At 41.3% G+C, this 27,751-nt stretch overlaps 1 protein-coding gene across 2 annotated transcripts; it reads right to left on the bottom strand.

Moving 5' to 3' along the window:
- Positions 1-219: 219 nt before the first annotated feature.
- Positions 220-27,751, bottom strand: LOC137414327 (gametocyte-specific factor 1-like). Of its 2 annotated transcripts, XM_068099819.2 has the most exons (10): positions 27,533-27,751; positions 22,379-22,511; positions 20,369-20,452; positions 19,768-19,834; positions 19,565-19,630; positions 9,048-9,143; positions 8,783-8,846; positions 6,851-6,898; positions 2,329-2,429; positions 220-342 (listed from the first exon to the last, which is right to left on the bottom strand). In XM_068099819.2, exons 1-10 carry the CDS (start codon positions 27,734-27,736, stop codon positions 237-239), a joined length of 969 nt encoding a protein of 322 aa, XP_067955920.2. In that variant the 5' UTR covers positions 27,737-27,751; the 3' UTR covers positions 220-236. The 2 variants fall into 2 exon arrangements, with proteins under 2 accessions (XP_067955920.2, XP_067955921.2); XM_068099820.2 differs by lacking the exon at positions 8,783-8,846.

The following is a 27,751-nucleotide window of genomic DNA, read 5'->3' as shown; positions in this document are numbered from 1 at the left end:
CCCCACCCCCCCCCCCCAGTCATGTGACCAGATCCTCACCTCGGATTGATGTACGTTTACATTTGTAGGAACAAACACGGACAAATAAATTCTGATCAAGACAACATTGCACTATGAGCTACACCGTAAAAATGGTGTCAATGTCCATAAATTGTGAGTACAGAATACAGTACGTTACTTGAATATCCCGTCATGTTACAAAATAAAAAGCTCCACTCATCAGTTCTCAATTTCCTTTATTTAATGACCTCCATTTCAGGTCCACCACCAAGCAAATTCAGAGTTGCAATCAGCATGCACCCCCACCCAACATCTTGTATTGTGGGTGTGTTATGGCAAAACCTGGTGGATGAGTTGGGTAGATGACAAGGCCAAGCAGATTAGATTTTGGTCAATATCCAGATGAAGATCTGGTCTACAAGTAAACCGATCAGCCTGACAGAGGTGTACGCTCTACCAAGTACCGTTCTTTCCTTCTGTGGATTGACTGTTAGTCTTTTATGAAAGAAATATTTATACATCAATTAGCTCTCATCTCATGAATTACCCCAGGTGGCTATGATTAGATAAATCGACTCTTCCCATGCTCTTGTAGCCAAAGAAAGTTGCATAAAACAACCATGAAAGGCAACAAAAGGTAAGCCACACGAATGACGAAGAAAACAATGGGGTGGGGTAAGCACCTTTTCATCTGCTCCAGAAGATAAGTAGCTTTTACAGTCATGGCCAAAAATATCGGCACCCTTGCACTTTTTTCAAATAACTCTATTTTCTCAAAGAATAAGTTGAAATTGACAAAAATTATTTGGTCTCCACAATTCTTTATTTCACTGTTATTACAGAACCTTTGTTTTTGATTACGAACTTAATATATCCTTTTAAATAAGAAAATAAAAAGAAATGGCATTGACAAAATTATTGACACCCCAGACTTAATATTGGACAAAATAACTAAAGTCAAGCACTTCGTATAGCCATGAATCAGCTTCCTAAACCTCTCCTGGCAGTTTGGCCCACTCTTCTTGTGCAAACTGCTCCAGTTCTCCCAGATTTGAAGGGTGCCTTCTCCCAACTGATGTTTTCAGATCTCAAAACAGTCCAGCATTTTGTTTTGAACCATTCCTGGGTGCTTTTTGAAGTGTGTGTTGGGGTCATTGTCCTGCTGCAAGACCCATGACCTTTGACAGAGACCCAACTTTCTGTCACTGGGTTGAACATTGTGCTCAAAATGCCTTGGTAATCTCCTGATTTCATGATGCCATGCACACATTCAAGGCACAAATGTGCCAGAGGCAGCACAGCAACCCCAAAACATCACTGAACCTCCTTCATGTTTGACTGTAGGGAAGGTGTTCTTTTCTTTGAAGGCTTCATTTTGGTTTCTGTAAACATAGAGATGATGTGCTTTACCAAAAAGCTCTAATTTGGTCTCATCTGTCCACAGGACAATCTCCCAGAAGGATTTTGGCTTGTTCAGGTGTGTTTTGGCAAATTCCAGTCAGGAATTATGTCTCTCTCAGCAGAGGTCCTACCATAGAACCCCCTTTCATAGAGTTGGTGACAGATTGTGCGAGTTGAAACTGTCATATCTTGTATCTGAAGGTCAGCTTGAATCTGTTTGGTAGTTGATCGAGGTGCTTTCTCCACCACTTGAACAATCCTTCACTGCAATCTTTGATCTAGTTTTCTCTTGCGGCCACATCCAGGGAAGTTTGCTACAGTGCCATGGGCCTTAAACTTCCTGATAACATTGCATATGGTGGACACAGGAACATCAAGGTCTATGGAGATGGACTTGCAGCCTTGATTGTCCATGCTTGGCTGCAATATTGTGTCTGACCTCAGACAATTCTCTGGTTTCTTTCTTTTCTCTTTTCTCCATGCTTCTCCATGCTCATTGCAGTACACAGACACAAAACAGCAGAATGACTCCTTTCCTCTATTCAAACTGGTTGAATGAGTGATTTTTATATTGCAGGCACCTGCAACTCACCACAGCTGAGTTAAATTCCAAAGTAAAGGAGACTCCCTTGCTTGAAATCCAATTATTTCTAACAACTTCTAAAAGGTGCCAATAATTGTCCAGGCCATTTTAGGATTTCTGTGTGGATTCAGATAAGATTTAGCAATTTTTTCAGCTTTTTTGGTTTTGTTTCACAGAAAACTCAAGGAAATACATATATGTGGAGACGAATAGATTTATTTTTTTTCTAAACAATTTTCTGGAAGAAATTGTGCATCATTTGAAAAAAGTGCATGGGTAGCAAAAAATTTGGCCACGACTGTATAACAATGCTTTAATATACATGAGGAATAAAAGTCACTAACCATGCACGACTTAACCAGGAATAGTCTCTCCCAATGTTGATCGTCCTCTCCCCATTCCACCTCGATTTGTGCTCGCAGTCCTGGCACCAACAGCTGGCTTCCTGTGGAGGAATGTCAAACTTCAGTAACTGGCCAGTGTGATCAACCCTAAGTTGATCTGACAACTGTCCATAGTCGAGTCAAATATCAAACTTGATATACTTTGCTTATCAAGTACCCTTTAATGAAATAAAGTACAGTATTCTAAATCATCCAATTTGTTATTTAACTGGTTGTGACATCAAGGGTAGATAACACCTTTTAAAATTCCCCCAAATAGTTGTCATGTGGAAAAAGGGTACTCATGTGCACCATACAAGAATGTCACAAATACCTTAGGAGGTGTGGAGTTAATAAAATAAATAAAAATCAGAAATATTATATTTCACCATGACAAGTGTACCTCTGGCCAATGGCATAAATGCCAGTGGCCAATTAGTGAAGGTACAGATGGTGGATTTCAGGTGCTTGAGGGTTCAGCATTCTAAGATGGACACAGTGGCCCACTTGTGTATTGTTGCATCATAAAGTACTCCAAGAATGAGGAATTCAATAATCAACGGTTTTATTCCAACCAACATCGGAAAGCACATTCCGTACCAATCCTTTCCACTCTCCATCCCCTCAACAGAAACTCTTATCCTTGCCCCCTCGAGCCTCCAGTCTAGTCTATGCACAACACCACATCTACCCACAATTATGAACCCCGAAAATTATATTGCTTTAAATAAATTAAAAATATATATATATATACATATACGAGGGCCAGTCAATAAGTAACCTTAAAATGGCAATATAAATTCGAGAATGTAATGTGTGTAGTTGAAGATGACATACGTTATATCTATTGGGTAAGAGCCATGTTTTGCCTGTTCTAGATCTAGCACCATTGAGTGTATGACGTCAGTGGAGCAGTTCCAAGACGGTGGCTCCCTAAGAAGCATGCACCGAGGAGGAGCAACGTTCTGTCATCTGTTTCTTGGTAAGTGAGGGTGTGAATCCCAGTGAATCCATCGCAGAATAAAGATGCAATATGGTGATGCATGTTTATCGCTGCAGCAGGTGTACAACTGGGACAGGAAGTTCAAAAGTGGAGTGTCCAGTGTGGCAGACGCTGCTCACTCGGGCCGGCCTCACACAGCTGACAAACTAGAAATGGTTGCAGGAGTTGAGCACGTGCCAAGGGAAAACCGTCGATTACACTGGGTGAAGTGGTCTCAGAATTGAACATTAGCCATGGTTCAGCAAACCATATTCACAATGTGCTGGGGTTCTGCAAAATGTCTGCCAGGTGGGTGCCAAGACAACTCACACCCAAACTGAAAGGATGGCGAGTGGACGCATGTGAATAACTTCTGTGAGGTTATGAAACAGAAGGCGATGCTTTCTCACAGTGCGTAGTGACTGGGGATGAAAGCTGGGTCCACTACCTTCAGCCAGAAACGAAGAGGGCAAGCAAAGAGCGGCGCCATTCAACATCACCGAAGCCCAAAAACTTCCCTCACAATGCTGTCAGGTGGAAAAGTGATGCTGATGCTCTTCTGGGATAGCTGCGGCCCACTTGTAGAGCATTACATGATCTGAGGGACCACAGCCACCAGTGTTTTTTTGTTTTTTTTTGGATACTGAATCGAGGCTCGTGAAAGAACTAACATTTACTTCACAAACAAATCAACCAGACAAACAAAATATATAAAAATAATGCAACCATAATGCAACCATAATAATGCAACCTCCTTAAAAATCATTTAAAATCTGCAATCAGATCAAAACGTCGTGGAATACTCACTACCGGTGTTTTGCTGCAGTATGACAATGCTCGGCCCCATACTGCCCGAGCTACAGCTGCAACAATCGAGGACCTGCATTTTGAGTGCCTTCCTCATCCACCCTACTCGCCAGACATCGCCCCTTCGAATTACCACATATTTGGGCCACTTAGAGGCGCTTGGTGGAACCACTTTCCGATCCGACAGAGGTCGAAGAGGCGGTGCACAAATGGCTACACAAGCAGCCAAAAGATTATTATTATTTTTTTCTAGAGGAATCCAGGCCTTAGTAAAGCGCTGGAAAAAATGCAATGAATGCAATGGAGATGATGTTGAAAAATAACAGTTACACATGTACATGCAATAAACAAGTTGCAAAAAATAATTTAAGGTCACTTATTGGCTGCCCCTCGAAAATATCTATATCGCACCTTTGTCTGAAGGAATGTCTGAAGGAATCAATGATCTCTCTGACTCTTGAAAATCCTATCTCTTTGCTGACGACTCTACTCTCTGTCGCTCCATTCTTCATCCCTCAGATCGGCAGTCTGCAGCCTCCTCACTCTCTGCAGACCTTGACAAAATCACAGACTGGGCAAACAAGTGGGACATGTCTTTCAATCCTGACAAATCTCACACTCTTACGATGTCTCTCCGAAAAGACCGACTGGACAGCCCTCCCATCCACTTTCTGAATAATCCTCTCCAAGAAGTTCTGTCACTCAAGCTTTTGGGTCTCACTATCTGCCATGATCTTTCCTGGAAAAACCACATTTCAAATCTGGCCTCCAAAGCCAGTCGCCGACTGGGCATCCTCCGTCGTGCGAAGTCCTTCCTTGGCACACCTGAGCTCCTCACCACATACAAGGCTTTCATCCGCAGCTCAATGGAATACTGCTCTCCCCTCTGGGCTGGTGCTCCTGCCTCACACCTAGCTCGTCTTCACGCTGTTGAAACCAAAGCATTCAGAATCATTGGAATCTCCCGCGATGAAGCTAACTCCAAGGGCCTCTCACTCACTCATCGCAGGCAGGTTGGTGGTCTTTCCGTCTTCTACCGACTCCTCTCTGGCCTTGCCCCCCCCCAGCTCTCTCTGGGCTCTGTCCCGTAAATATTCCTACAGGTCGCACAAGATCTGCCTGCAACCCTCTTATGGTTAAACTGCCAAAATCAAGACTCTCTGCTCACCTTCACTCCTTCATTCCTCTTTTCTCCCGCCTCTGGAACAAACTCCCTCACTCTTCAATCCCACTCCACCCTCCAAGTCTTTAAAACAGCTGTTCACCACCATCTCTTATCTTCCCCCATCCAAAACCTTGATCTTTTTCTACCCCCGCTAATTTCACCCCAATTCCACTTTTTGAAATACCAACTTTTGTCCTGGAAATCCTTGGTGTCCTTGTGCTTTATACTTCTCCCTCCCCCCCCCCCCCCTTCCCACGCCTCCTCCCCCCGGGCCCTCTCCCTTCCACACATCTCCCTGCTCTCGGATGTTGTGTGTGTGTGCTTCCCCTTTTCTCCCCATCTTGTCTTCCACTCCCTCTTTTTGTGTATTTTGTTTGTCTGGTCGATTTGTTTGTGAAGTTAATGTTAGCTCTTTCACGAGCCTCGATTCAGTATACCAAAAAAAAAAGAAAAAAAAAAGGAAGCTATTCAATTTGCCATTTTTAATATGAAATAGGCAAAGCTTAGAAACAGCCAAAACACAATAAAATTATGCTTTTTTTTAACCCCTTGGAACCCTTTAGCATTACCCTTTAGAATTACTCTTTAAACCCCTTTAGAACGCATTAGAATTACCCTTTTGCATTAAACAGTGGGTTAGAAAGGTTCTTCATTTTTGACGGACAGACATAGCCAAATATTGAAACAGCTACACCGCTTAAAAATCAATGCTTGCAGGATATTGATACATATTTCAAGTTTCTATAATTCAAATTTTACACAAATCAACCAGGTTTACGCAACTCAACCAGTGAACATTCAAGATCTGAAAGAGCAGATTCAAGCAGCTTTTGGAGGAATGACAGTTGGAATGCAACAGAAAGTTGTTTTGGAGTATTATAAAAGGTAGTTGTTGCTATTGTTGTTGTATAGCCATGAACAGTTCTCTCGAACAAGCTCGCGGCAGAGAGACAGCAGATCGAGCTCCAAGGAGTGACCCAGGGATCACCCACATCCAGGATGGTGTACCTCCCATCTTCACAAAGTCAGTGCAATAACAAAGTTAAGAGACAGACAAGAGGGAAAGAGACGGTCAATGGGGACCAATCGGCAGGCACTCTAACCGTGACTGCATTACCTGCCAAATCCAGGCAGCAAGGAAGAATGGGGATATTGCCCCCCCCCCTCCCTCCTCGCCCCGACTTGCGTTGGGGGGTACATGCACCGTGAAGAGGCATCCCAGATAGATTGCCAAAGGTTGCACACATTGCTTGAAAATGATTGAAATGATGTTGAATTTCCACAACTAATTTTCTGTACATCTGATTTCAAAAAAAATCGATCAGAAAAACCTGAAATACATATCAATATACTGGAAACATGGTTTGATTTTGTTTTAGGAATATAATTATAGGGGTTTAAACAAAAGTGTGGAGAGATAAATGGGCCACGTGATATTTGTAAAATCTGGCAATTAAGGCTAACTTTTCGATAAGTTGTATAAAACTTGAAGACATGAATGAAGCAAACTTTAGATTAGAGCAACTTACCGATCTGTTGAACCCGGATTTTTGGAAAAGCTTGCAGCCAATTGAACACTGTGGGTTAGAAAGGAAAAAAGAGTTTGATGCAGCAAATAATGATCGGGGATATTTTAAAGACTATGTCCAATTGGGGTTACTCCGACCATGTATAGTACCCTTCAGAAAGTATTCACACCCCTCGACTTTTTCACATTTTGTGAGCTCCAAGGAGTGACCAAAAACACATTTGTGAGCTCCAAAACACATTTTGTTGTGTTACAGCCTGAATTCAAAATGGATGAAATTCAGATTTTTTTGGGGGGTCACAGATCTACATAATACCCCATAATGTCACAGTGGAATATACCTTGTTTTTTGTTTTAGAAATTTTTACAGAATAATTGAAAATGAAAAGCTGAAATGTCTCAAGTCAACAAGTATTCAATACATTTGCTATGACACTCCAAATTGAGCTCAAGTGCATCCAATTTCCTTTGATCATCCTCAAGATGTCTACAATTTGATTGGAGACTGTGGCCAATTGAATTGATTTGACATTATTTAGAAAGAAACCTTTCTATACAAGGTCCCTCAGTTGACAGTGCATGCCAGAACAGAAACTCTACCATGAAGTACAATAAACAGTCCATATAATTCGGAGATAGAGTTGTGAGGAGGCATAGATCTGGAAAGGGTGGAATACAACAATTTCTAGTGTTTAATGTTCCCAAGAACACAATGAGCTCCATCATTAGGAAATGGAAAGAATATGGAACTACCAAGACTCTTCCAAAAGCTGGCTGTCCGACCAAACTGAGGAACCATGCAAGAAGAACCTTGGTCCGCCGTGAGGGGACCAAGATTGCAATGAACACTGAAAGAACTAGAGTTCCTTGGCCAAGATGGGAGAATCTGCCGAAAAGACAACAGTTTCTGCAGCACCTCACAAACCTAAACTCGATGAATGGCACATGGCCAGACAGAAGCCACTCCTGAGAAAATGGCACATGACAGCACACCTGGAGTTTGCAGAAAGGCACGTGAAAGACTCGTAGCATGAGGGAAAGGATTCTGTGGTCTGACGACTAATATTGAACTATTTGGTCTGAATGCAAAGTGCTATGGCTGGTGGAAACGAAGCATAGCTCATCACCCATCTAACACCCTACCTAACACTCATGGTGGTGGCAGCATCATACTATGGAGATGCTTTTCAGTGGCAGGGACTGGGAGACTTGCAAGGATAGAAAGAACAATAAATGGAGCCAAATACAGGCAAATCCTTGAGAAGAACCTGTTTTAGAGTGCAAAATACCTTACAAGTCAAAGATTTACATTCCAACAGGACAATCACCATGGCATACAGCCAAAGCAACACTGGAATGGCTGCAAAACAAGAATGTGAAAGGCTTTGAGTAGCCCAGCCAAAGCCCAGATCTGAATCCAATTGAGAATCTGTAGAAAGACTTGACGATTGCTTTTCACCAACTCCCCATCCAACTTGACAGATCTTGAGCAGATTTGTAAGGAAGAATGGAAGAAACTCCCCAAATCCAGACGTGCAAGGTTGATAGACATATCCAAGACTCAAAACTGTTGGATTTTTCTGTATTGAATAAACGTATTTCTATATCTGTATTGATTTTTTCATTATTTGGTAATCAATTCCAAAAATAAATTCCACTCACATTATAGGGATGTGGATCAGTGACCAAAAAAAAAATCTCAATTTAAACCATTTTGAATTCAGGCTGTAACAAAATGTGAAAAAGTCAAGGGGTGTCAATACTTTCTGAAGGCACTGCAAGTCATCAATTCAATTCCAAACTACTATGAACCTACTGTTGAAGTCATTAATGAGCCTTGCTAAATATGTATTATTTATGTACATTTAATTATTCAAAAGCACATTTGAACTTTGCATTAAATCAACAATGACAAACAAATTGGGGAACTCACCAATGAGTTTCTAAATGGCAGGAAAAGGCTCGTTTGGGTTGCCATCAGTTGTGCCGATTTCAAACTTGTATTTTATGCAAATAATAGAAATAGTTACCCATCAAGTAACATATTTTTGGCTCTATTTTAATACAAGGCAGTGCCAATTCATGTATTGAAAATAAACTACCGCTTCCCCTCCCCACCCCCAAGACAGCTATTGGCATGGTGCTTGAGAATGGCACAAATGCATCATGTAGACTTTTGAAATCAAAGAGAAACTTACAGCTTTTTGCCCCTCCCCATTGAGAAAGCATTCTCCTTTAGTTTTTGGGCTTCCCCCCACACCTTTGGCAAGGTACTAGGAAGACGTGGAGCATGCCTGCAAATACACATGCACACAACGTTGCTACACTCATGAAACAAAGCCAAATACGGATTGTCAAGGCTCTTACAAGGCAACAGGTATCAAACAAATTTCTGTTTCTTTCTGGTCGTGGTACAACACTTTCAAATTCCACTCGAGACAGGCCTGCTATCCTTTGCAGTCCACACCAAGTACAGTAGAGTCTATATATTATGTATCACAAAATGAATGTTTCTCACATCCTATACATGGCCCTTTCTCCCCATATCCACCTGCTTTTTATCCCCACCTACATGTTCTTAACAGCCACTAGTAGACCGACGCTGTAATATGGTGTGTTTAAATGGACAGCATTCCAAAAAAAAAAAAAAAAAAGGAACTGTTAATAACTGGACACAAGATAAAGTTTAACTATTTTTACTCAGATCTGCCATTCATCAGTGATTGAATGAAGAAATTAAATAATCGCAAATTTAAAAAAAAAACAATTTAAAATGAGCATTCATGTGTACCAACCATACAACCCTATGTGCTTGTGATATTACACAAACTCCCACAAGGCCATTAAAAATTGGGTTCATGACCTCGTCCATGGGTTCCCAATCAGTGGGCCACAGCACGTTTTCCAGGTGGGCCACAGAGTCTGCCCAATATGTGCCCAAATAATATAATCTTTTCACAAACAAGGCCTAAAACAAGAGTTCAATTCTGTGTGTGTTGGTGGCCAGTGGTAGCCACCCACTATATTCCCTGCATTTTTTTTAGTCTTGTTTTTTATATCTGTTAATTTTTTTCCAGAAACCCTTCCAAAATGACAAAACGAGGATATGATGAGCAATACATAAAGTTTGGATTCACATCCTTACATTATCGTGGAGAATTAAAGGGACAATGCGTCCTTTGCCAGAAAGTTCTCGGAATTCTCGGAATCTTTGTGGCCATCGAAGTGAAGCTCCATTTGGAGAAGATTCATCCACAACATAAGGATGTGGACTTCTTCAAGCGAATGGAAGAGAACGTGAAGTGCCAGCGCTTGGAACAAAGTGGAACATTATTTCAGCAAAACAAGAGTCTTATGGAGGCTTCTTATGCCGTCAGCATCCTCATTGCGCAACAGAAGAAACCTCACAGTCGGAGAGACTCTGATCAAGCCATGTGCTCTGAAGATGGCTAGGATTCTGCTTGGAGAAAAAGCTGAAAAAAAGTTCAACAAAATTTCCCTGTCAAATAACACGGTTCAAAGGAGGATTGCTGACTTGTCTAGCGACATAAAAGAACAGGTGATTGCTGAAATCAGACGCTGCATTTGGATTGTTCTCAATTCAGTTGGATGAATCCACAGATGTTTCCATCCTGTTCCCTGCTTCTTGCCTTCATTCGGTATGTGAAGGGTGATTGTTACATGCTCCTCCCCGACCCCCTGGTCACAGTGTACCTCCGAGCCCCGAGAGGAGTCACAGCAGAGAAATGTGTTATTCTGTGTCAAAGATCAATGGAGAAGCCACCCCAATTGTTACTCACAAACAAATATTGTATTAAGATCACACAAGAATAACATTACAACAACAATAGTATTCAAAAGTACAATCAATATGTCCTATGATGGTACCATCAGTTTTGTAATATATAACTCACTGTGCTCCAAGTGAGCGAAAAAAGAACATTCCCCAATGTCTCTTATTCCCAGCTTCAAGACCAAGTTGATTCGCTCCAGCGATCGCCAGAACGATGTCCAATCGAGACCAGAATCCCGTGCGGATGGCAAGTACAGTCACACTGCCGAAGCTGTACAAAGGCGCCCTCAAGGTGACTGGGAAACCCAAAGGCACCCTACAGGCAACAGAGATCACACCCTCGGGTATGGACGAAGTAACATTCAAAAAGCCACGTCACACACACGCCCCAGATCGACGTCAATGCAGTGAAAATGGTCGAAAAGAGACGAAACCGCGAGCGAAGCACAAGTCCTGGGCGAGTCAAAATGGCCGACGACCCGCGCTTGAGACATAACGGCCCGGTGATAATTCTCCACGGAATCCACCGCCAATAAACCTGACACGCAGGTTGATCGGTCACAGCGATGACAACTCTGTCGCAGGAATCTTTCCCGGAAACCCGAAAGTTCGCTAGTGACTCTTGCTCGCCAACGTTCGCTTCAGAACTCGGAGCGACTCTGCTTTCTTGTCCAACTCACTTGCTCCGCCCTTTTTCTTCCCTCTTCTTCCTCTTCATTGTCTGGTTCCCGATCCAGGTTCCTGTTTCTTTTAACATTAACTTTTTCCCTTTTGAAAACAGTTCATGAACAATAAACCTTTTGAACACAATAATAGTGCATGGAATCAGAAATATTTACAGTGGATGCAAACCACAACAACGGAAGTGACAAATCCGTAACAGCGATTCCATCAAGGAAGAATTCTTATTCTGCCGTTCTCTTGAAAGAAATACCAGAGCTGTGGATGTGATGGAAAAAGTAACAGAGTTCTTTGACCATGAGGAACTGAAATGGCACAATCTCTGTGGAGTGTGCACCGATGGCACCCCAGCTATTCGAGGAGCAAAAAGTGGCTTCCAAGCACTTGTTCGAAATCTATCTCCAGGCATCATTTCTGTTCATTGTCCGATTCATCGGCAATCTCTTGCTTCAAAAACCCTTCCATCTCATCTTCAGGATGTTCTTGAACAAGTCATCAAAATTGCGAACTACTTGAAAAGCAGTGCTTTGAATTCCCGACTGTTCAAGCAATTGTGCACAGACATGGATTCAGAGCATAAGAACCTGCTTTAGTACACCAAGGTGCATTTGGCTATCAAAAGGAAATGTTGTGGCACGAGTGTTTTAACTCCTAGAAGAGATGGAGTTTCCTACAGATGCAAGAAAAGCACAAACTTGAAGCTTCCTTCCATGAAAAGCTGTGGATCTTTCACCGCGCATACCTTGTGGATATTTTTGATCAACTGAACAGACAGAATCTAAAGCTGCAAGGAAAGGGAACAACTATCATTCAGTTCATTGACACTCAGTGCATTTATACAGAAGCTTGAAAACTGGAAACGAAAGGCTGAGGAAGGGAACTTTACCATGTTCGAATCTTTCAGAAGTCACTATTAATGAGCCGTTGGATCCTGGCGTTGCAAAGGATGTTGTGACACACCTCAGCTGTCTGAGAAGAATTTCTGCAGTACTTTCCAGAAATTGGGAGAGAAGGACTGGCGCTCATGAGGAATCCTTTGCTTGTTAAAGTCAGTGACGTCCAGGATGACCTGCAAGATGAACTGATTGAATTTCAAAACGATTCTGGATGCAGATATGTCTTTGAAGCTTCCTCTATCTGAGTTTTGGCCAAAAAGGATGGGAAGCTACCCCGACATTGCAAAGGAATGCCTTTGGAAACTCCTGCCCTTTGCAACAACTCATCTTTGTGAATCAGGCTTCTCAACGTTGGTGCAGCTGAAGACAGACTCAGAACCGCCTAGAATGTGAGGCAGATCTTAGATGTGCGCTTTATACAGAGCGTATCAAAAAAAAGGTATTCCGAATTCAATGGGTTAATATGCAACGGTTATTTAGTTTGACAATTTACATGTGGTTTACCAATTATGAGGAGATCCTCAGCTTTCCATTGATGCCTTTCATGCATCATTGCTGTCACACATGACCGAGTACATGTTCATTGAAAATGACAAGTTCAAATCGCATTTTTACAAGTTTGGCTAATCGGTGCAAGACAGTTTGAAATGGACGCGTTACTTGTTGACTGCCAAGTTGATAATGTAAAATTGTTAAGCTGGTCTGGTAATCGTCGGTTGCATCATCCTTTGTTTAAGATGGGCCTACAGTGTATGGGTTTAGAGACAGTCTGAATCATTGAAAAGATGGTTCAACTTACGACTGAACAGCAGACTTTCGTGGTTACAACCTTTCACCAAACTGGAAGTTTGCAGTGAACTCGTGATGCGCTCAGGGAACGTTTTCCAGAACAGGAGCCTGCAGCAGCCAAAACCATCTGGGCGACTGTTAGAAAATACCAAGGGCATGGCACGAGCCTCAACCACAACAAGCGGATTTCTGGTATCAGGTGCACTGGGCGATCGGAAATGAACATTGCAGCAGTAAGGCAGCAAGTTTTGCAGCATCCTAGGGATACCAGCGCAAGACGAAATGGGACGAGATTGCCTTTGGCAACATTCAACAGGATCACAAGACTGGACCTCCACCAACATCCATATCGGAGTCACATCCGGCATCAACTTACGCCAGGGGATTTTGCCAGGAGGCTGGTGCTTGCCAGATGGTTGATAGCACGTTGCGAAGTAGATGTCAATTTCCTGCGGTATCTCGTTATCGGCGATGAAGCTGCTTTCGCCATGGGCAGCAAGGTCAATACCCATAATGTTATTGAATATGCACCGACAGGACAACCCCCGGAATTTAATTTTGACACCAACATGAATCGACAAAAGCGGCCTGTTTGGTTGGGACTTTGTGGAAGTGGTCAGGTGATCAGACCATTTTTCTTTCAAAGGAATGTCAATGGTAACAGGTATCTGCAGATGATCAATGATGAAGTTTTGCCGCAGCTGGAGAACTTTGAGCGACAGGTTCATGGTGTCTTCAGATATCTCTGGTGGGCCCAAGACGGCGCCCCAGCACATCGTCTTATCACTGTCCGAGATCGACTGAGGGAACTCTTTGGTGACAGTCATCGCCCTCAACCATGCAGTGGAATGGCTTGACCTGACCTCACACCATGTGATTATTTCCTTTGGGGACATTTAAAGAACAAGGCGTTCGTAACTCCTCCCCGTGATCTTGACGAATTGCAGGGCCGTATTCGACATGAAGTGGATGCTTTGCGCAATGACCCGGCTGTGGTGAGACGAACAGTTCAGGGCATGCTCCACCGCTGAGCTTTGTGTTGAAAGGGGAGGTGGACATGTTGAAGGTGTGGGTGCGTAAAGGCCAATCATTCCTGAGAAAAGTTCACATCTGACGTTCATTTTGCACCACTTATCCTGACTTGCATCGATTAGCCAAACTTGTAAAAATGCGATTTGAACTTGTCATTTTCAATGAACATGTACTCAGTCATGTGTGACAGCAATGATGCATGGAAGGTATCGATGGAAAGCTGAGGATCTCCTCGTAATTAGTAAACCACATCTAAATTGTCAAAATAAATAACCTTTGCATATTAACCCCTTGAATTCGGATTACCTTTTTTTGATACGCACTGTACAACAGAACCTAGGATTTGGAAACTGGTGCAGAAAATTCAGGAGAACATCTCTCATTAAAGTAGCTTTAGGTTAAACTGGTTTGAGTTTTTTTTTCCAATTGGCAGATACTGCAATGTTTTGTGTTACAGCCCACAAGCAAAGCACCCTGGAGATGAGTTTTCAAATATTTTTTTTCCTGATTATTGCAATGTGTTAATAGAATTTCATTTCTTAATTTAAAATAAATATTTGTTTTTTTATGGAAAAGCCTTGAAGTCTGAAGTGTTCATTTGCCTTTTCAATTGATTTTCTTGATGCTCTGTTCTAAAAATTTCTTGCAAGACCCTTTGTCACAAATAAATTTGCTTTACTTCACTCGCATCAATTCATTTCACAAATAAATTGTTCAAATGAGAAATATTGTTCCATTAAATACTCGGTCTAAATTGAATTAAGTTATCGTTCTTATTGACATTTCTTTGGTTTCAAAAAATTGCTATGATCCCCACTGGCCCATGACATGTCAGGTCAAAAGCCAGTTGGGCCACATAGCAAAAAAAGTTGGGAAAAACTGACTGAGTCGGTCCTCGTGCAAGAAAAAAGTCAGATTGGGAGTTTTCTGCATTCAATGACGCGTGCAAGGTAACGTATGTTAGTTATCACATTGTCAGGAAGGGATGCTGCCATAGCCCACCTGGAAGAGGGGTGGAGAACGTGATCAAAAGACACCTGTCTCAAGAGGTAGAACATGGGTCAAATCGCTATCCAAAGCAACCTGCTGCATTTTGCAATTCATCAACCAACCTGGTTGGTTTGGGGCATATCAAGTGATGGCCATATGGACATCAGTAGATAGGGCACTAACCTTACAACTAATGGCGCAAACTTGAACAAAACTAAAGAAAACATTGGAAATTGCTGGTTTACAAGGCTGCAAAGCAGAAACGTGTCAATTGGTGGAGGTGTGGCATGTTTGTTCACTACAGGACTGTAGTCATTTTGGCGCCGGCACACTGCAGGCTTTGGTTGTTTGATGAGCTATGGAAACCCATATTTTACAAAACATGTTTAACACTGGACTATGAGGTTAATGTTGTCTGCAATGACAAACAATTCAAACGATAGGTTTTACCACACTGAAGTTAAAGTTGCACTAACAGTCTTGAGAAGCAAAGTGAAGGTTGCATTTCAGACATGAGCAAATTGGAGCAAGAGGAATAAAAACCTCAGCAATAAACCAAATTTTTAATAAGAAGCTATAGGTAATTTGTCCAGTGACTTGTGTTTCTCTCAACCTATACAATTCCTCGTTAGGATGCAAACTGAACGCATTATTAAAAGTGTTGCACCACAAAGAAAAAGAAAAAGAGGCATGTCAACTCCTTGCCGCTTCTAATATGATTATAGATTCTGATCAAAGGTATTTATCAATTTTACAATTGATCAATCACACGAAAATATGTAATTTGTTGTCTGTCCGTGATAAATTCTGTCATTACTTATCCAATTTCAACAAAACTTGACAAGAGCACCAAGGGTCACATAGAGGTTGTAGTGACTTAATTTGACCCCCTCCCAAGGGAGTTTTCCACCTTGGGTGAAATCCATGTTAAGATGTATAGATAGCTTATTGTGGCGTTTTTCCAAGGCAGCTGAAACGAGTAATTACAAAAGTAATAACACCAATAACAATAACATATTATTAATGTTATTAACAAAACAATCTTACTACAATTTACCAAATGTCCGTCCGTCTGTCTGTCTGTTCGAAAGTACCGTAAAAACTGCTGAACCGATCGCAAATATATTTTGGGTGGATAATCCTGGGATCTCCAGGAGTAAAATAGGCTATTTAGTTTTCCCAATTTCAGCTTTAATCTCCAGCATTCTCAGGTTTTGACTCCCGCATAACATTCGCGTTCGCATAACGTTCATTGTTCTCATTGTGACGATGTTGTTTTCCCGGGTGCCGTGCGATCGGTGCAGCCGTTTGTGCGGCACCCAGGAAAGCAACATGTCTCCATCGATCGCTAACATCGCTGTCTCCATCGATTTTGCCAAGGCCGTAACACCTATCGGCTCAAAATCCTTTTAACTGTTGATTTGGTACAGTTACACGCATCAGGAGTACATATGACACAGCGATTGTGAACACGATTATCGATCACGATTCACGATCACGATCACCACGATCATAGTGTATCGATCATGATTGGAAACACGATGGAATAATATTTACCAATATGAACAGTGATGTGGCTTTTATTGAAATTCTAAAGATAGTTTAGATTTTGATGATTTGCATGTGATATGAAGCAACGGATGTTTATATGAATCGTTTAAAATAAAAAAAACCTTCAATTTCTGATATTTTGCCTTTTCATTTGGGCCTCCCAATTGAAGCCTCGCCCATAGGGTGGGTACCGTTGCTCGTATTAATAATAATAATATCCTCTCACCCAAAGGGATTTTCCTCCTTGGACAAACACCGTTGTAAGTACAAATAGCTTATCGTGTCATTTTGTGGAAGAACCTCTACCAGAAGTAAAAAATATCATAAACCACAAACATATGATTACCTTTTTAAACAGTCGCTGCTGCTGTTCAACACTAAACTGAAATCGAGAAAACCCAACGTTTGAGGCATTATATGCTTATCACATCTCCCACAGACTAACAGACCTGAGCGTAGATCTACTGTAATCTATATACCCCTAGAGGTTAATAGCACAACACTTACTGAAGCAAGTGTACAGGTATTTGTAGTATTCTGTGAACACTACAGTATTGTAATGACGACTATTTCACAATTAGCCTTATAGACTTCCTCAATAAATGGTACAGGGAAATTAAGAATTGGTACAGATTAGCCTTTAAATTCAGTTTCTCAATCAACGTTATGACTGATTACTCCCACAAGGGAGTAATGCATTCGATCGCGTCCGTCTGTGTGTGTTCCTGTGTTCGTGTGTTCGTGTGTTCGTGTACAAGATATCTGGAAAAGTTCTGAACGGATTTGGATGAAAGTTGGTGGGATGATTGCCCTAGGGATGAGGAAGAATCGATTAGTTTTTGGTGAAGCTCAGGATATTATTCCGGATCCAGGAATTTTTTGAAGGATTTTTTACCATTGGAAGATAGGGCTCCAACTTGACCCACGGCGGGAGTATACACTCTACTGAGTGGTGTTCTAGTTTGATATTAATTCAACGAGACAGCTTTTGCCAAGCTCATCTGGCTCGCTTCATATAACCATCACGTCAAAAAAAAAAAAACTCCAACAAAACAACCAGGTGGTGTTGTAGTCTGATTAGCTAGAACATTAGTACCCTGTCAAATAAGCAATATGGTTTTAATATGCCAGCATAGATTTAAACCACCATCCAAAACAAAGTGGAAATCTGCTCTTTCAGTGTTCTAATAATATTGCTTTGCATGAAAATGTTTAAAAATATTTATTTAAAAAAATTTAAAAGACCCCTCATAGCTCCAAATTTTTTAAATTGCCAGTGATTACATTTATTTACAAAACAGGAAAATTGCAATTTTATTTTTTAATATTATTAGAAACAGCCGGTGGTATGCAGCTCAGCAGGGGCAAGTAATATAGCTGGCTTTTATGGAGAACAGTCCATAACCATTATGCACCAGGTAAGGTAGGTAGATTAGGTAGGCAGGGTAAGGTACCTAGAGAGGAAGGTGATGCAATTCATGAAAAGTCAGATCATTTTCTAGAATGCTGAAAGGATTGGCAGATTTAGTTCAACAAAGAAATGCAAGGTGCTAGGTGCTAGGTGCTGGAGATGGGTACGAATAATGACAAGTCAGGAGACGACGATGGTTCACGAGCGAGCGGTATTCAATGACAAAGGACGGACTATAACTGAAACAGGTCCGGACAGGCCAGGCCCGGAAATGTCAAAACGAAGGTTACTGACCTCGAAATGATAGAAAATAATGTATAATCAGTTATGAAGTTAGTTAGCTACACAATACCGAAATTTCGGTGAAAAATGAAATGAAAAAAAGAAAAAAAAGAAAAATAAATAGCATGAAAAAAAAATGAAACATCGAGCTCCGTGGGGCTAGACACGACATTGGCCTAACCAAATATCGAAACCCCCGTCAGATTCCACCAAACCCCTCGGAGAAGATGTAGCTTGAACTCGATTACCCCCTAAAAAGACATCTTTTTCGGGCGTGGCTCCGCCCACAATGGGCGCAATACGCCCACTCCCGGCAGGACACAACTAGATCATGATATCAACCTCCCACCCAAGTTTCATCAAGATTGGATGATATCATCGGGTAGTTATGCTGCAGACACACACGACGAATATAGTGGTCACTTGATAACTCGTGAACCAAAAATAGGGATTATATGATGCAAGGGTCGAGAAGGGATGAGAAGTGTCTGGGAGTGATACTATATACTGTGTCGTAGAGGGATAAATTATAAATCAAAAGGTAGTTAACACTGTTTAGGAATTTCGTGAGGACTCATCTAGAATATTGCATGCAGTATTGGTAACCAAATCCAAGGAAGGATGTATTTACCATGGAGAGTTAATGAGCATGGAGCTGCGAGATCGATTCTGGGGCTACATAGACTAAGCTATGAGAAGTGGATGAATGAGACATGACTTTATACATTAGAAAGGAGGGTATAGACAGAAGTACAGAATGGGTTTTATTTATGCAGAAGGACAGTGAAAGCACTACCAAGAAAGTTAGGTAGGAGTCTTTCACTCAAAGTAGTTAATGCATGGAATGGTCGGCCTGCAAAGGTAAGGGCAGCAGAAACAGTAAGATTTCTATTGGAATTACCGAATTAGGTACCTCGAAGCAATGGGACTAGAGGCATACAGGGTTATTGGCATTATTGATAGGTAGCTTAGGTATGGATGGGCAATTGCACGTCTGAGGGTCTCATCAAAAGTGACTGTACAATAGGGATTTGTTCATTACTTGCATTAGTCTTCATCCCCCTCCTAAAGACCAATAAAAATTAAAAACATTTCGAAAAAAAAAAAATGAAAAAAAAAATGACACTTTGTCCTTTTGTGTACCTTACTCGTCTCTTCCCCCCTCCCCCCCAGTGAACCAAAGTCGATAATCTGATAGATCAAGTTAATGTGATGTTGATATAGCACAGGAATCATGTGCCGAATCGCCTCTGCCTGCATAAACATTCCGTATGCATCGTTGTATCAAACCTGTATTCTTGGCAGATTTGTTCTTTCAGCTGGCGTTTGTATATCCGTCTCATGCAGATGTTAAGACTGCCGGGGGGGGGGGGGCGGGGAGACAGGGGTAGTGAGCAGGGCACAGGTGACAAAATGGAATTATTCATGTCACATCTGCAGATATCCAAACGGAAAATGAACTAGTTGGTGGAAATGTGTGCTTTCTGGCATACTTCGAGAAATTCCCAAAAGTGGTGAAATGTGGTTGCCCCAAAATAAATGCTGACTCTTCTTGTAACTCTGTAACAGCAAAGATGCACAACATTTTAATAAATAATGTCATTAATTGTGAGATATTACACTGGGGAAGTGGGGAAGAGTGGGGAAGAGTGTGGAAGAGTGGGGAAGAGTGGGGAAGAGTGGGGAAGTTGCCCCCCACATTCTCCTACCTCCCCCAAAGTTTTTTTTTTAAAAGGGTGAAATTGAGAAAAGGAAGATATGCTAGAAAGGAAGTGGAGGGAAGGGAGAAAGTTCAAGGTGGGATGTGTAGGCAAATAAAGAAAAATTAAGGCATTTAGGAAAATGGGAAAGAAAAAGGGGGGGGCGGATTCTCTCAAAACCTAATCTTTCAAGGAAGGAAATGAAATGAAACAAAGGGGAAAGGTAAAACAAGGAAGAGTGAAGGGGGTGAGGTTTATGTTAGGGCGGGTGGCCAGGGGTGCAAAAAAAAAAAAGAAAAAAAAAAGAAAGGCATTTTAAAAGCAATGGAAAGCCAGTAAGTAAATATAATTAAAAAGGTGGCTGGGAGAAAGATCAGCTTCAATTGACAATCACCCTCGTCCCAGTTTTCTGACGTCAGCAATGTTTCACTATTTCCTTTCAAGTCAATCTCCTTTTGAACCTCGTCCCTGGTCGATTCTTGGGTACAGGTGATCAACCAGCATGTGGGAGGCAAATATTGAGGCAATGAGGTGAGTGGAATATAATAAACATCAAAAGCATTCTTTATAGTTCACTTCCCAACTAGATGGCTTTACATTGGATGCTTTTGTTTGGTTGCAATTGTTCAGTAAAGTAGAAAGTACGACTGGAATAGCATCGTTTATCTTTAAAAAGAAATATTATCCATTGCTGGTGACAAACTGCCTGTGTATGCAATTAAACGGTGCAGGATATTCGTTAATGGATGATTTGATCCCCAAAATAAATCAATGCATGTTCTGTCAATAGACACCGCTATATTAAAAACATGGATTTTTTTTTGGAGTAAAACAAACGTTTACGAATTTGTGTTTAAGCAGAGACCAACGCTCAAACAAAAAGCATACACCTTTAGCGAGAGATTTTTGGTATCAATGGAGGCAGATCCTTTCGTTCTTGGCATATTGTGTTCTGATGAGGAGCACTTCCATTGGAGTGCGGCAAATGAAAAGATTTGAAATTTTGGACACTTCAAAATGCCCATGAGATTGGAAAAGCAATTCATCCCCAAATGCTATTGGCCTGGTGTACAAGCACTAAAAAGGAGCGAGAAGGCTGTTTTAATGGCAACATAGATTGGAATGGCCACTTGGAAATGTCACACATTCGTGGAATTATGACAATGCTTTCCGGTGAGATGGCCTATCGTTTTCAACAAGATGGAACACTCAAATACCATGGTTAATGTCTTGGACGTCTACCTCAAACAGCTCGCTGCACGCCATGACCAACGCCACTCTGACAACCAACAAACCTGCACCTGGGTTTGACATACGGATGGATACAACGACAGGTAACTTCCGCAGATGCCATTTTGAGCGCATATTGAAAGCAAACACTCATGGCGATGTCTGGCACGTATCCAAAGCCTTCCCCAGATCTATGCCTCCTCACAATTCTATCTCGGAGTTCTACTGACAGTTCTTTGGACTTCATGGAAGTGTTTCTGATATGCACCGTCAACTGTGGGACCTTAAATAGAAAGGTGTGTTTCGTTCTAAATAATGTCCAATCAATTGAATTGGCAACAGGTGGATTCCAATTAAGTTTTAGAGACATCTGAAGAACGTTCAAAGGAAATTGCATGTACCCGAGCTCAATTTGGAGAATCATAGTAGCAAAGGGGTTGAATACTTATTGACTCGAGAGTTCAGCTTTTCATTTTGAATTTGTTTGTAAAAAATTCTAAAAACGAAATTCCATTTTGACATTATGGGGTATTATGAGATCAGTGACAAAAAAACTGAATTAAATCCATTTTAAATTCAGGCTGTAACAAAAAAAATGTGAAAAAGGCAAGGGGTGTGAATATTTTCTGAAGGCACTGTAACCTTTTAGAACAGCCATGAGGCAAGCTTAAACAAACTACAACTACAAACTACAAAGCTGTAGTCTTCAATAGAGTTCTTCTTGCATAGACAACACAGGGGGAGCATCATTGGCCGAGAATGTTGTTGTGCTGCTTATGGTCCTCTGAAGATGAGTAGGAATCTGATTTGTTCATGGTGTCAGCGATAACTCACCGACACTTCGGGAAGGACACCGTGGGGTCTTTAACGTCCATCAACTACATCTGGCATACGGGGCGCCCAGTTTCACTGCCTGTGAAACGCCGGACTGAGTTGATAGCTGGGTCTAGATTCAAACATGGGTGAGACAGCTTATAGGCGGGTGTGCGTACCTCTAGCTCATGCTGCTCGCCTCCTAGTTTCTAATGACAATAGTTCTGGTGGACAGGTAAATTAACAAAAATAGCAAGTGCAACCACAGCCAAATTAAATGCTAAAAACAAGAACAGAAAAATTAGTTTCTCAATGGTCTGTACTCGTACAATCCCAACAAAAAGCGGGTTAATTTTTCTACCGTAGGCAATGTCCTGCTCAATAATGCGCTTGTCTCTGCAGCAGGAAATGTGATGCTGCATCTCAGGCTTCGGTAAAATGTGGCAAGCATTGAATGGGCAGGTCTTCATCTCACGGGCGACCAATCGATTGTTCTTGGCAGGGACAAGGACAAAAAAAATAAAAATATATAAACCAGACTCATCCACCTAGTTTTGTCAAAAGTCATCCATAACTTTTTTTTTAAATACCATGTTATATATCGGTTTTATTGTCCCCCGTCGCACCGCGGAGCGAAAGGGGGACTATGGTTTTCCCCTCCGTCCGTGCGTGCGTGAGCGAAGGAGCGAATTCTAATTTGGTGTGGGTGCAACCCACGTCAAAATCTAAGATGGCCGCCGCCATGTACGTCTGAACCTTGAGCGGAATATCTTGAAAAATAAACGAACTCCTAACTTCTAATCTGGTGTGGGTGTATCTACGCATAAGGAAGAACGCTATTGAAAATTGGGTCGCCACGTTAAAATCCAAGATGGCCGCCACCATATATATATATATATATATATATATATATATATATATATATATATATATATATATATATATATATATATGTCTGAGCCTTGTGAGCAAAATATCTTGAAAAATAAACGAACTACTAACTTCTAATCTGGTGTGTGGGTGTATCTGCGCATAAGGGAGAACGCTATTGAAAATTGTGTCACCACGTCAAAGTCCAAGATGGCCGCCTTGCGTCTTCCACTTTGTCAACTCACATCACTTCACTCACAGGGGACCTAGGCGTAACGCTTGTTCAAATCACTCAATGGTGAAGAATCACTTAGGAATTAAATAATCCCGTATCCAAATCCATATTCAGATATTTACCAAAATCGAATCGATCAGTCCTTGGTGTACATGTACACACACGTACACAGTTTCCAAATTTTGCCAAAGCTGTTTTGGTCGAGTGTGAATATACCCAAGTGACTGCCAAATCTGAAATCAGAATTTAATTTGAGGATTCAAATAGGCCTGTGAGTTCGCTCCGTGCACTGCCTGCACATCATGTATTATGTCATTCCCCCTCGCAACCCGAGGTAACTCGGTCAAATTCTTCCCGATTTGCACCGGGTTTGCGATGGTCGAGTATTCAACTACCTTAGTGACTACCAAATCCGAAAGCCTAATTTAATTCCGAGTTGAAATGAGCCCATACGGGCCTGCACGAATTGCGCCAAGTGAAAATTAAAGCACGGCCCTCTGCAAAGACTCGATTTCTTATTCAACGATAACTTAACTACAAATCCCACAAACCTCCACCTTGCCTTATTCTTCTCGTGTTCTTATCCCTCGAAAACACCAATGTTATGCCAAGCTACGACCCAGGAAACCAACCAGTTACGTGGCCCAAGAAGACAAGGTGTTGCATTTCTTCTTCTTCCAGCAATAACGACTACTAGATTCCAGACCGTACAACCAATCATGTTTTATTTTTAAAAACTTATTCCCCTTGATGAGATACATTACATTAAAATTTCAAGTCAATCAATGCAGCGGTTCAAGAGATACAACTTTTTTTTTAGATTTTCGTTCAATTATTTATTGCGGCCAAACCATGTGACTTATCAAAACTTCTCAAATAACATTTTAACTTCCCCACATGGGGAATATTTGTGTAAAGTTTACACTCGATATCTTCAAAAAGTTTAGGAGATTGGATTTTAAGTTTATGCTTAAAAACGTCATAACTCCTAAACTATGCGACGTATGACATCATCATGCGAGAACTTTTTGTTTGTCATGGGCATGTGATTCTGCATGCAAAGTTTAGACTCGATCTGTTCAGCCATTCGAGAAAAAGGAGTTTTCGTGTTTTTTGCGAAAAACAATATGGCGGCAGAACCATGTGACTTATGTCGGAAATTTTTTGAACCTAAAGTTTTTTGTTTTTTTAAAATAAGGTTATATATATATAAAAAATATTCATGGGAGCAAGGGATATATTTGTCGAATTCTAACCTCGCAACGTTAGCACTTTTAATATCCTAAATAAACATGTCTTTTGGTCCCATTGCAGAGTTCTCTAGAATGAGCCATGACTCAATTTTTTTTTTTTCATTGAGCCGTTTGAGATAGAGGGGCAAAGTTGAAGGTGTTTTCCAAGATGGTGCCCATGCCACGTGACATACGTAGGCATAACTAGCAGGAAAAATTATACGTGCCTAGCCAATCACTTAGTGAAAAATTTGTGTCAATCGGACCAACGGTTGCTGAGAACTTTGATTTTAAAGTTTTTGGAAGTGAAAAATAGGGGTGGAATAATAATAACTAGAACTGCCACTTTACAACTGCTGGCAGTGATGACTGGTTTCCTACGCTTTCCCGCTTTTGATACAACCCCGTTTTCATTGGACATTCTTTGATACAACCCCACTTTTACATTTTTTTTCTCCATCAATTTATCCCTAGATGCTCAAGGAATTTCATCCTGATCGGATGAAGTTTTGTACTTGTCGAATTACGTCATAATGGACACCTATGACATCGTCATTCACATGGGTTATTTTCCATGGAGAGTTCTTTACAATGAGACATATCAATCTTTTCTACGCGGCACTTTTTGAGAAAAAGATGTGCAAAGTTTTTCGTTTTTTCCAAGATGGCGGCCGTACCACATGACCTGTGCCATCACAATTATCCTTAAAAGATTCTACATGCCCAGGCGCACCTATGGTGAAAATTTCCTGTCAATCAGTGCAATGACTGCAGAGAAAGTGATTTTTAATGAAAATAAACTTGAAAAATCGCAGAGCCAGAATCATCGATAGGGCCTGGTAAGCCCAGGCGGAGTTTCTTCTTCTTCACACAATTACAACCAGCTTCTCCATATAAAATGCGATAGTGTCATATTTTCGTCAAAAATAGTCGGAATTTCACCAAATCTGTTTTGGTCGGGTCTGAATATATCCAAGCGATTGACAAATCTGAGATCAGAATTTTATTTGAGGTCCAAATGACCCCGTGAAGCCTCTCCGTGTGCTGCCTTCTCGTCGTGTAGTGTGATAATCAATTAAGTACCCACTCTCGACGACCTGAGAAAAAAATTGCGTTTCTTCTTCACACAATAACTTCTAGCTTCCAGATCGTACATCCAATAATCTTGAAATTTTGCACACTTCTTCCACTTCATGCCTTCTACTATACTATAAAGTTTCACGTCTATCAATGAAGCGGTTCAAGAGATATAATTTAAAAAAATATTTTCGTTCAATTTATTTATCACTGCCAAACCACGTGACATATCGCAAATTCCAAAAGGACATTTTAGCAGACCGATATGCTGAAGACATCTGTGAAGTTTCCACTCGACATGGTCAACAATGAGGAAGGAGCTAGGTTTTAAAGGTTTAAGCTTTAAAACGTCAACTCCGAAACCATGTGACGTATGACGTCACACTCGGACCTTTTTGTTCGTCATGGCTATGCGATTGTGCCTGCAAAGTTTAGCCTCAATCTGTTCTGTCGTTTCGGAAAAAATGGGTTTAGTGGTTTTTCAGGCTTTTCACTTAAAACAATGACAACCACGTGACCTACGATGTCATAATTTTATTTCTGCATCAATTTATACCGAGATGATGCTCAAGAAATTTCATCCTGATCGAATAAAGTTTTTTACTTGTCGAATTATGACGTCTTAACAGCACCTATGACAGCATTCACATATGTTATTCCACATGGAGAGTTCTTTACAATGAGATGTCAATTATTTCTATGCAGCGTTTTTGTAGATAGAGGTGCAAAGTATTTCGGTTTTTCCAAGATGGCATCCATACCACGTGACCTGAGGTCATAATTACCATTAAAATATACATGCCGAGTCGCTCCTATCGTGGAAATGTCCTGTCAATCGGTCCAATTACTGCAGAGAAAATGATTTTTAAAGGAAATAATTCTGAAATGTGATGAAACCATGTGACGCATGACGTCATGACGGCTGAAGGTTGTGTTCGTCATGGGTATGCGATTATGCATGCAAAGTTTGGGCTCGATCTGTTCTGCCGTTGTGGCGAAAAAGGGGTTTTAGTGTTTTTCACAAAAAAACAATATGGCGACCGAACCATGTGATGTATGACGTCAAAAAATTTTGCATTCCGAGTTTGCCTTTTTTTTTTAACTAAGGTTATGTAAAAAAAAGAAAAAAAGAAGATATTCGTTGGAGCAAGGTATCTATATGTCGAATTCTAACCTCGCAACGTTAGCATTTTAATATACTAAATAAACATGTCTTTTGGTCCCATTGCAGAGTTCTTTAGAATGAGCCACGACTCAATTTTTCCCATTGAACAGTTTGTGATCGAGGGGCAAAGTTGGTTGTTTTCCCAAGATGGCGCCCATACCACGTGACCTATGACGTCATAATTAGCAGTAAAAATTCTACGTGCCTTGGTGATCACTTGATGGAAATTTGTCAATCGGACCAACGGTTGCTGAACATTAATTTTAAAGTTTTCGGACGTCAAAAATAGGGTGAAAGAATAAGAAAAACTAGCACAAACAAAAGGTCTAACAAGAAAAACTCTCGGAACAATAGGTATTCCTGTGCATTAGAGGAAACCTAATTAGGACGAGAACGACCTTCGGTAAAGCGCAAACCTCCGCAAAGTTGAACAGTTTACGTTGTGTATCCCAATGATAAGCTGGGTCTGGATTCGGACCTGAACCAAAATCCAATCGGCTAGTCCTCGTCACCGAACAAACTCGTCAACCAAGTTTAGTCATAACTCGTCCACAACTTTGAGAGATCCTGCTATGTATCGTTTTTGGCCCAAACTCGCAATGATGAAGAATCGCTTAATAATTATACCAGCCTGATCCGGATCTTCACCAAAACCTAATCATTTGGTCCTCGTCACAAACGCTACCTCCACCAAATCTCTTCCGAATCCATCCACAACTTTGATATATCTTGTTCACAAACAGACAGGGGTGAAAATATAACCTACATCCACCTGCGTCGGCGGAGGTAAAAACAAAAAGTGTGAAAACAGAGTACTCCCTTTCAGCGCGCCCCCTTCGGTGCCCGGCGATGACGTCATACAGGGGATGGAAAACGAAAGGTGTGGTGTACAATAAAATAACACAAAGAGGACGAACTGTACCGAAGAAATCACACCTCTCTGCACTTGACCAGGTGGTACGGGTAACGACAAGCCCGCACCAGGTGGTGCGCATCGTACGGACAGGCGAATATCTCGTCGGGGTCCGTGACCCCCATGTGGGGAAACCTGGGGTAATCAGGCGGTGATAAAGATCGGCGGCCGGGTCCATATAAAAACGCAGAACCAGGACCGCTCACGCTACTGCCATTCCTCTCCATCTCGGCCGTCTCCAA

This window comes from Myxine glutinosa, chromosome 2 (genome assembly GCF_964187855.1).
Source record: "Myxine glutinosa chromosome 2, kmMyxGlut1.1, whole genome shotgun sequence".
NCBI classification, from domain to species: Eukaryota; Metazoa; Chordata; class Myxini; order Myxiniformes; family Myxinidae; genus Myxine; species Myxine glutinosa.
This window is presented reverse-complemented; position numbering and strand designations above follow the sequence as displayed.